Source organism: Peromyscus maniculatus, chromosome 7 (assembly GCF_049852395.1).
Source record: "Peromyscus maniculatus bairdii isolate BWxNUB_F1_BW_parent chromosome 7, HU_Pman_BW_mat_3.1, whole genome shotgun sequence".
NCBI lineage: Eukaryota > Metazoa > Chordata > Mammalia > Rodentia > Cricetidae > Peromyscus > Peromyscus maniculatus.
The window spans coordinates 52,590,425-52,600,553 of NC_134858.1; the positions used below are offsets into that span (position 1 = coordinate 52,590,425).

Consider the following 10,129-nt stretch of genomic DNA (forward strand, 5'->3'; position numbering starts at 1 on the left):
GAAATCCATATAGCCTGAAACCTGCTGAATATAATCTTTTAAATACAAGGAATTAGAAGTGGCATTAGCATTCTGAACCTGCATTATTTAGTAAAATATATACTCTGCTAAAAAGAAACATTCTTTCTCTACACTTACTCCTCCGTGAGGGCCAAGCCCCAGTCACACCCGTGGCAACTCTAACATGGTGGAGGAGAACTGGCAGCTAAAGCTTTTTGAGTCTTAACAGGCACTTGTCTACAAAGCAGCCCAAGGCCAAGGGCACAGACCCTGCAAACCTATTAGAGAATAAACTTTCCCAAGGGTTAGTTTCCAAAGCTGTTACTTAACAACCACAACAAAACCAACATTTTCTGTCAGCTGTAATTTGGGAAGAATGGGACTTAGGTTTGAATTCTTCTACCAATTAATTAGCACCTCTGATACTTTGCCTAGATTTACCACTTTCAGGAATTAGAAGCAATTAACAAGTATATTCATCAGTACAAAAGGGATCAGCTATTAACCTCTAAGGGGACTCAGATACTACCATTCTACTTGGTACCTGATGGCACAAGATGGTGCCAGCAGAACTAAATCAAGCATTCCACCTCATTTTGAAAGATAAAATGCTTTGTGAGAAAACCTTTTGGTTCTTTTTCTACACAAGTAATGGTTGTGACATTGGCCATTTAATGAGGATTAGAGCCCAGTTTGGGTTATGGTCCTCAGCATAATTCTCTATTGCCATCTTTTGCTGTCTCTTGATGGAGATTATATTTGCTATGGCTGACCTTAAAAATCTCTCACCTTGTCACATTTGGTTCCAGCTACTAAGCAGGACACTTCACCTCCAAGACGTCCAGCTGCAGTGATGGTATTTAGAGTAATGGGTGCTAGAGAATCATTTGCATGCTCAGCTATTACCAAAGTACTCTGAAATCGGAGCAATGAGGCCTAAAAGAAAAGGAGAGGAACATTATTGTATCGAAAGTGCATGTGGGCTTTAACGAAAATATTTTGGTATGCAATGTTCAGTTTTGTTAAGTGTACTAATAAAGTACTTCCTCGATAGCATAAATTAATCTGTGTCTACCTTTACAATATCAATACCCTTACCTAACAAAAACCAAAATGGAAGTTTGTTTCTGTGCTGGCTATGTCAACTTGACACACAAACTACAATTATCTGAAAGGAAGGAACCTTAATTGAGAAAATACCTCCATAAGATCTGGCTGTAAAGTATTTTCTTAATTAGTTATTGATGGTTCTATCCCTAGGCTGGTAGTCCTGAGTTCTACAAGAAAGCAGGCTGAACAAGCCTGTAAGCAGCACTCCTCCATGGCCTCTGCATCAGCTCCTATCTCCAGATTTCTGTGTTGTTTGAGTTCCTGTCCTTCCTTTGATGATGAGCAACAACATAGCAGTGTAAGCAAAATAAACCCTTTCCTTCCCAACTTGCTTTTTGGTCATGGTGTTTCCTTGCAGCAAAAGAAACCTTAAGACAGTTAGTTAGAGTCGGGCAGTGGTGGCGCATGCCTTTAATCCCAGCACTCGGGAGGCAGAGCCAGGCAGATCTCTGTGAGTTCGAGGCCAGCCTGGGATACAGAGTGAGTTACAGGAAAAAGCACAAAGCTACACAGAGAAACCCTGTCTCGGAACCCCCCCCCCAAAAAAAAGCTAAAAGGGGAACCCAACTCCACAGTTGTCCTCTGACCTCCATGCACACCTCTTCTGGGGTGGGGGCAGTGAGATGGTGCTTGCTGCACAGCCTGGCAACCTAAGTTTGATCCTTAGAACCCACATAAAGGTGGAAAGATAGAACCAACTCCACAAAGTCATCCTCTGGCCACTATATGCATGCCATGGCAGACATGTTCCCCATACTCACATCACACTCGCATGCACGCACACGTTTGTTAATAAATATTAGAAAACATCCTTTTTACAATTTTACTCTACAAATTGACCTCTAAAGAACCACTTCAAGCCTAAGTCAGTCATTCCCCAGCACTATTCATCTGAGCCCCAGAAAATAACTAGAATTACTATTTTCCTGAATTTTCCAATAACAAGCATAGCTAAACAAGGTACACAGTTTAAATGTCTGCTCCCACCTAACACTGTATCTTCCTTATGTGGGTCTGGCAGGAAGTTTATTGAGGAGTAGTCTAGAGAACCACAACTCCCTGAAATTAAGGAGTGGGACTGGACAATGGGTTAAACTGAACTGCACTATTGCCAAGATACGCAACAAAATGCAGGGGAGCCCTAACACCAGTAGGGGCCCTGAGATCTGGGAATTAAAGAAAGGGGCTGTAGATTCTCCTTTTTAGACTGTGTCCTGGTATTCTAGGATTTCTCCCTAAGTCCCAGGACCTCATTGGTGTGTTCCACATTACTCTATGTTTCATTTATTATTTGTTTATTTATTTGAGGGTTTCTTTTATGTAGCTCTGGCTGTTCTGGAACTCACTATGTAGACTAGGCTAGCCTCAAATTCACAAGAGATCTGCCCGCCTTCCAAATGCTGAGATTCAAAGGCATGTGCCACCACACCCAGCTCCCCATGTTTTTTTAAAATGGTTTTAAATAATCAAATTAATGTGACAGATATTTTGGTTATACTTCAGCTCCAGAAACATCATATTAAAAATAAAAACATGTTAACACACGACATGAACAGAATCAAAACAATGGTAAGGTGATTGATTTAAAACAAACAAAACTAAAAAAAAATTTAAAAAGAACATTTTATTTTTAGATATATTTATTTTATGTGTATAAATGTTTTGTCTGCATGTATGTATGTGCAATGCCTGAAACCCATAGAGCTCAGAAAAATCTATCAGATCCCCTGGAACTGGAGTTATGGATGGCTGTGAGCCACCATGTAGGTGCTGGGACTCCAGTGCTCTTAACCACTGAGGCATCTCTTCAGCACTTCTTTAAAAAAAAAAAAGTATTTACTTTGTGTGTGCATGCACACACACATATCACAGTGAGCATGTGGAGGTCAGAGTATAACCTAAGGGGTTTAGTTCTCTCCACCATGTAGGTCCAGGGACCCATCAAACTCAGACTGTCAGGCTTGAAGGCAAGCGGAGGCAAGCACTTCTACCCACTGAGCCATCTCTATGGCCTACATTTTTAATCTACGAAGAATCTTAGCTGGGTGGTACAGCCCTGGAATCTCAGCTCCTAAGGAATCTAAAATAGGAAGATCACAAATTCAAGGCTAGCCTGATCTACAAAGTGAGAACCTGTCTCAAAATAAAAAGTAAAAAGAGGGTAGGTATAAAGTTCAGTGGTAGAACAGTTGCCTGATATCTCCAGTACCACAAGTAATAAAATATAAAAGATTAGAGAAAAAAAATCATCATTTTTATTATTGTATAATAAACTTAGTAAACTTCAGTTTACTAAGACTTTGCAATACCCTTTTCAGACTTTCTCCAGCCACCAAAGGATTTTATGCTCCCCAAATACCCATTGACTCTTCCTACACTGATCCCACGTAATGTGATTAGCATGTATCTTCTCCAGACTACTTGCACCAAACTGGCAGGGACTAGGCCCATCTTGCTTTCCACTATGAATTCTGCATCTACTTTTGTGCCTGGCACACAGGTGGCCTCAATGAATGCTGAGACTAAATAAAAAGGTTTCCCAAAGTATCTAAAACCTGAAAAGCAACAGTTCCTGGATCATCTGTGGGTTAATCACTATTAGTTACTATTCTCACACAGTGACCTGGTAAGAAGTAACCTAAGGAAAGAAGGATTTGCTCTGGCTCTGTGGCTTAACGTCATGGCTGCTGCTGGGACACCTTACTGGAGCAGAAGAGAAAAATGAATGCTGGTGCTGTGGTCTTCTCCTTTTCCCTGTATATTCCACTTAGAACCTCAGCCCACAGCTTTCATAGCTGTCTCCCTCCTCAGTTAAACAGCTCCCAAAGATGCCTTGTTAATGCCCTATCCTAAGTGGGTTTTTTGTTTGTTTTTAAGGGTCTCATATGAGCCCCAATGGCATAGAATTCAGTATGTAGAGAAGGTTGAACTCCAACTCTTGAGATCTGTGTTCTGCTTCCTGAATGCTGGGATTAAAGATTTGTGTTACCACACTGGGCTCCCTAATCCAATCAAGTTGACAATCCAATTGGTCATCAGGAGCATCAAAGTACATGTAAGGATGCCCAGGCAGTACATAACTTGCTAAGTCATTGACATAGATAACCCACCATGCTTCTTGGGAATTTATCCAGACTACAGAAAGCTGACGGGTCTTTTAACAAGCAACATGCTTCTTGAGTGCAGGGTTTAAAGAGGTCATCACCTTCCCTATACCCTTAGAGAGCCAAACATAAAAACATCCAGGTACCCCTACTATCTCTCCTCTTTTTCTCCTCACTCACAGCAAGCTGATTTTCATCGCTACCACAGCACGGAACCCATCTTCAGTCATGAACACTCTTGATTAGTCCAATGCACACATTTCAGTCCTTCTATTATTCAACCTCATCACTGACCCTGATTTTGTTTCTCAGTTCTTTGCATTCTCATTACTGCAACTGCATGGTCTAGCACAAACTAGCAGATGTTCAATTACAGACTTTACTACCCCAACACAACTACTCACATCCTAAAGTAGCAAGAGCCCTGTTAACCTACTTCTCTCCTAATACTTTAACAAAGTACATGGGATGAGGACATAGGGGACAGATATGGAGGGGTGAGAGAAGAGAGTGAGACTCTGTTTTGGTTTTGCTTTTTAAACTAAAAGAACAAACAGAAAACAAGAAAATAGCAGGAATAAGCTATAAAATCTTGCCAAATACCATTTAAGGGGATTAAATAATATATAATTAAAGTCTCCTATCCCCATTTTAACATATTTTGTCATAATAAAATGTATATTACATTTCTGTCCTTAAACTACTTTAACCTCTGTAGTAATAAAACATAGTAGCTTTTAACCATGACTAGAAATGTCATATGACATTGATTATAATATTAAAAACAGTCAATTTACTTCACTTTAAAAACAGACAAGACTCTTAGTAGACACATTGGCAGGCAGCATAATTTTAATGAAATCACTTTATGCAATAAATTTTGTTTCAGAATTACACAAAATTGGCTCTCTTCTTTTAAACGAAATTTAAATTTGCATGTGAAACACAAAGTTCAGTATCATTCATCAATGTTGGACAATGGGCTCTGAAAAATGTCCTGTCCTTAATAGTTCACAGCTTCTCAATCATGACAGAAACTCCTTCCTGTCTGCCAAGGATCAAGAACATGCAAATGACCTGAAAGTGTTGCTTCATTTACTATATATAACTTCTTTTGGATCTTACTAATCAACAAAAAATTTTAAAAACAAATTAATAAAATAAACTGAAAGAGACTACTGGAAAGGAGGAGCATCTCAGGGTCAGGTAAAAACCTGGCGCAAGGGAATCTCCCAGGAATTGACAAGGATGATCCCAGCTAAGACACCTAGCAATAGTGGATATGTAGCCTGAACTGGCCATCTCCTGTGACCAGGCAAGACTTCAAGTGGAAGAAGTGGGACACCAAGCCAGCCACATAACCTTCACCCTACATATAGTCTGTCCTGCCCATGGGATGTGCTGGAGTAAGGGTGGCCTAGAGATTGACAGAGTGGCCAACCAATGACAGGTCTAGCCTAACACCTATGACAGGAGAGTAAGCCACCCTTGACACTGCCTGGAGCACCAGAACCCACAGGCTGGATGACCCAGAGGCCTAGGATAGAACCAAACACGACTGGAGGAAAAACAAGTCAATGTGATGATGCCTAACAATATTCTGCTGTACTCATAGGTTGGTGCCTGGTCCAGCTGTCATCAGAGAGACTTCATTCAGCAACTGATGGAAACAGATGCAGACCCACAGCCAAACACTAGGCAGAGCTCAGGGAATCCTGTAGAAGAGGGGAAGGAAGGACTGTAGGAGTCAGAGGGGGTCAAGGACACCACAAGAAAACCCACAGAATCAACTCACCTGGGCTCATAGGGGGTCACAGAGACTGAACTGACAACCAGGGAGCCTGTATGGGACGGACCTAAGCCCTCTGCATATAGGATATAGCTGTGAAGCTCGGTCCTCTAGTGAGACTCTTAAGAGTGGGAGCAGGGGCTGTTTCTGACTTGTACTGGCTTTTGGGACCCTATTCCTCATACTGGGTCACCTTGCCCAGCCTTAATACATGGGGAAATGCTTAATCTTACTGCAACTCGACATGCCATGTTTTGTTGATATCCATGGGAGACTTGCCTTTTCCTGAACAGAAATGGAGGAGGAATGGATTGGGGGGTGGGCAGAGAGAGGAGTGGGGGGAGGGGCTGGGAGGAGAGGAGGAAGAGGAAACTGTGGCTGGGCTGTACAATAAATAACAATAATTCATACTAATAATTCAGCAAGAACATAAACTAACTACAAATCCTTGACTATTTTCCTCTGAGTGTGCTCTCTAGCTCTATAACTACAGCTCTATATACAAAATTACCTTCACTGATGGGTGCCATAACATAGTGACTAGAACACCAATATATGATAGGCAGAGACAGGAGGATTACCATAAGTTTCAGGCCAGCCTAATCTAGACAAGACCTTACCTCAAAAAGACAAAATAAACAAAAACATCTTTGTGATCATGGTATCTCCCCTGCCGGGCGGTGGTGGCGCACGCCTTTAATCCCAGCACTTGGGAGGCAGAGCCAGGCGGATCTCTGTGAGTTCGAGGCCAGCCTGGGCTACCAAGTGAGCTCCAGGAAAGGCGCAAAGCTACGCAGAGAAACCCTGTCTCGAAAAACCAAAAAAAAAAAAAAAAAAAAAACCATCTTTGTTAACAGATGACTTTAAGGACACTGCTTAGTGACATTAATTGGCCAAAACTGAAATGGCTTCAATTCATCTGTCATTAGTAATAATATGTATTTAGATTTTTTTCAAAGAAATCATAGTTAGCTAGAGGTTTTGTTTTTGTTTGCTTTTTTAAAGAGTAGGAGCTGGAGAGTGCTCAGTGGATAAAATACTTGCTGAGCAAGTGTGAGGAACAGAGTTTGAATCCCCAGACCCCATGTTTAAAAAAAAAAAGAAAAGGCAGATATATTGGCTGCCTGTAATCCCAGACGTCAGGGCAACCTCGATAGCTAGGCTACTCAACTCCTGTACACCACACACACACACACACACACACACACTCAATTCCTGCACACTACACACACACACACACACACACACACACACACACAGATCACATACACAAACATACAAAAAAAAAAGCAAAGATTTCAGATAAACTATTCTGGTTTTATAGTATCATAAATGTATATAAATAATAACCAGATTAAATTGATCCCCACTTTATAAATATGGAAAGAATCAAACATCAAAATAAGGGTGATAAGAATTATAACCTATTAAATAAGGATCCCTGGGTCTATACATATATAAATACCCAAGAAGGGAAGGTTCTTCCTTAGCATAGTAATAAATTAAGGAATCATGGATTAGAAAAATCACCATTTTGTATCAAGTATTATTTCTCAATTAAAAATCAAGTGCTAAAAATAGGTGAAAGTGAAAAAAAAACCAAGAGCTTTATATAGTTTCCATCTTTGTAATCAGTTAAAAATTACTGAGGACATTGGGAAAAGCTGGCAAACTACTTATCACCTCAGTAAGGTTAAAGATCTTCACTAATGGGACAGACTAGTGTTGTTTGCCTCACAATACAATGTACAGAGAGCACAAATCACATGATAACCCTGCCAAGAATGCAGGAGATGGTCATGAGGGAAATGTCAGACACAGCTAAAGTGGGTAAGTCTACAAAATAGAAGGCCTGTGCTCCACACAAATGTCAATGTCATAAAGGCCAAGCTGAAAAGCTGAGGAACTTTTCTGACAGAGGCACTGGGTACCTTAGTGAGGGGAGGGGTGCCTTAAAGGACAGGAAGACAACTGGCAACTTCCATGTGACTGGTAAGAAAGTGGTACTATGTAACACTGTTAAACTTCATGATTGTGCCAGTGACACTCTCATTAGGAAGTGACCCTCCTTGGTGATCTATCTGCCTGGTTTTGTCATACCTTGACTCTAACAGAAGACATGGGGTCTACTACAGAGTGAATTCCTTAGCCTCATTCTTGTAAAATACCTAGGAACCATTTAGAAGTAAAGGCTATGTCTAAACAATGTGTTATGTACAGTGAGAGGTAAAACAAACTGGTCAACTGTTAAGAGTTGTTGAAATTCAAGGAAGTTGTGATTTTTTTTTTCTTTCTTTTTTTCCCCCCACTATTCCGGCTGCTTTTCTGTAAACTTAAAATTATTTTAAAATGTAAAGAGCTAATTATGTGTTTTGTGTGTCCATTTGAGTGTGTTCCCACCATTTGTTTTGTGCTTGCAATTCAAATCTTCAAACTATTCTTAATGACCTCAGAGACACTATCTACTAAGCTTGACTTCTAATTTTAAAAATAAGCCAAGGTCACAATTCTTGGCAAATCACAACAAAGGTTTGGCAATACTGCCTATGTATGAACACTGGCTACGTGGATTTTCCCCCCTACTAACTCTACAAAACTACCAAATCCTAAATTCTCCTTACCACAATTATGCTGGGCATAAAACCTATGCACACAATTGCCTTCTAAGTACTGCATAGTCTTCGAGTCAGGTTCTGGGGCTCGTCATTTCCTCCCGAAACATGGTTTTCACTTATTTATTGGCTCTCATAAGGAAAGGGGGTTAAAAAATCTCGGAGGAGAAGACGAACTAGGAACCTAAAGGATGTGTTTTAATTTTTTACAGGAAGCTGCAACGTTTTATGGAACAAGACAGGGGCACAAAAAAAAAGTCTTCAAAACTCCCAAAAATGCCCCCAAGTTGTGTTCCAGAGAGAAAAATCCCAGTGGTGATTGAGGGGAAAGGCACCAAAATAAAATAAATAACTGGGCAGAAAAGTTGCGAGGCGTCTGGATAATTTCTAACGATCTCGTTTCTCTAGCAACCTAAATTGTAAACTAGAAAATCTACAAAGCTCCTTAAGTTACTGACTTGGAATTGGTCTGCCTCCATCGGCTGTGCCCTCACAGCAATCGGACAAAAAATGGTTTTTCTCTGTAAGCCCTAGGAAAACAGACAAATGCTGAACTTTGTCACCACGGGGGTGGGGTGGGGACGACGACACAAAACCTGAAAATTGGTCACTACCAACTGTTCCCTGGCTACTGAGCTATCAGTCCGCAGGCTCTCAAGACTGGATCCCGGGCTGGCACTCTGCAGCCCCTGCCCACCAGCCAAGCAGCAGAGCACGCCTGGGCATGGGCGCCGCCGCCTCCGCCCCTGCCCTTGACAGTGGGCGTTCGGGGTTTCGAACTCTTCCCGGAGAGGCTCCGCGGCAGCATCTGGCCCCCTGGGGACGCAGCTCTCCCCTCCAGGCGCCGAGAACCCGGCAGCCCCTCAGTGCTGCTCGGGAGCCAGGGTCCTGGGAGTCGGGGGAGGGAGGGCGACCCGGAAGAGGTCAAGGGCGGAGGCGGCAGGACTTTGACCTGAGTCTCAGGCACCTCACGGCCTGTCAATCTAACCGGGCTGAGGGGAGCCCGTGACCTTCGCCGGACAGAGGGTCAGCAGGCTGCGGCTCGGAGGTCACCTGCTCGGCCCTTCCCGTCGGGACTCACCGCCCGCCGGAGCTGCCCAGGCGCCGCCGCACGGAACATGGTCTCTGCTCTAGTCAGCCCAGCTGGACCCTCGGCCTCAGCGAACCGGAGCGCGCGGGAGCAGCCGCCACCGCCGCCGCCGTCAGAGACCCGAACGCTCGCGAGAACGAGAGCGGACAGCCCAGGCCGGGAATGCGGGCTCGCGCTTCCCGCTGGCTCATTGGGCGGCCGCGCAGCCAATGAGGAAAGCGGAAAGTTGGGGGCGGGGCTTGGGAGTAGGGCAAAGGTAAGGGTGTGCGCGGCGGAGACGGACGCTCGCGGGCTGTGCAGCCCGGCGCCCCCGCCGCCGGGTGTTAGCAGCGTCCGGTGTCCGACTGTCTCCGACCTGCCGTGGTGACGTTGTCTGCACGAACTGGCCAGCTGTCCGCAGCTTTCCATCCGTGAAGAAGACACA

General features: G+C 43.2%; 1 protein-coding gene across 2 annotated transcripts in view; it reads right to left on the reverse strand.

The window, feature by feature from the left end:
* The window catches only part of Etfa (electron transfer flavoprotein subunit alpha), a 64,439-nt gene extending 54,579 nt beyond the window's left edge, over positions 1–9,860 (reverse strand). Inside the window, exons 1-2 of one of the 2 annotated variants that reach the window (XR_006074116.2) lie at positions 9,697–9,860; positions 790–936 (exon numbers count right to left, since the gene is read on the reverse strand). Coding sequence is in view for 1 of the 2 variants with exons in the window: in XM_042280975.2 (XP_042136909.1) it covers positions 790–936; positions 9,697–9,735 (186 nt within the window). In the remaining variant the exon portion in view is untranslated. The remainder of the gene's footprint in view (positions 1–789; positions 937–9,696) is intronic. The other variant, XM_042280975.2, reaches the window with a different exon arrangement.
* Between the last annotated feature and the right edge of the window lie 269 nt (positions 9,861–10,129).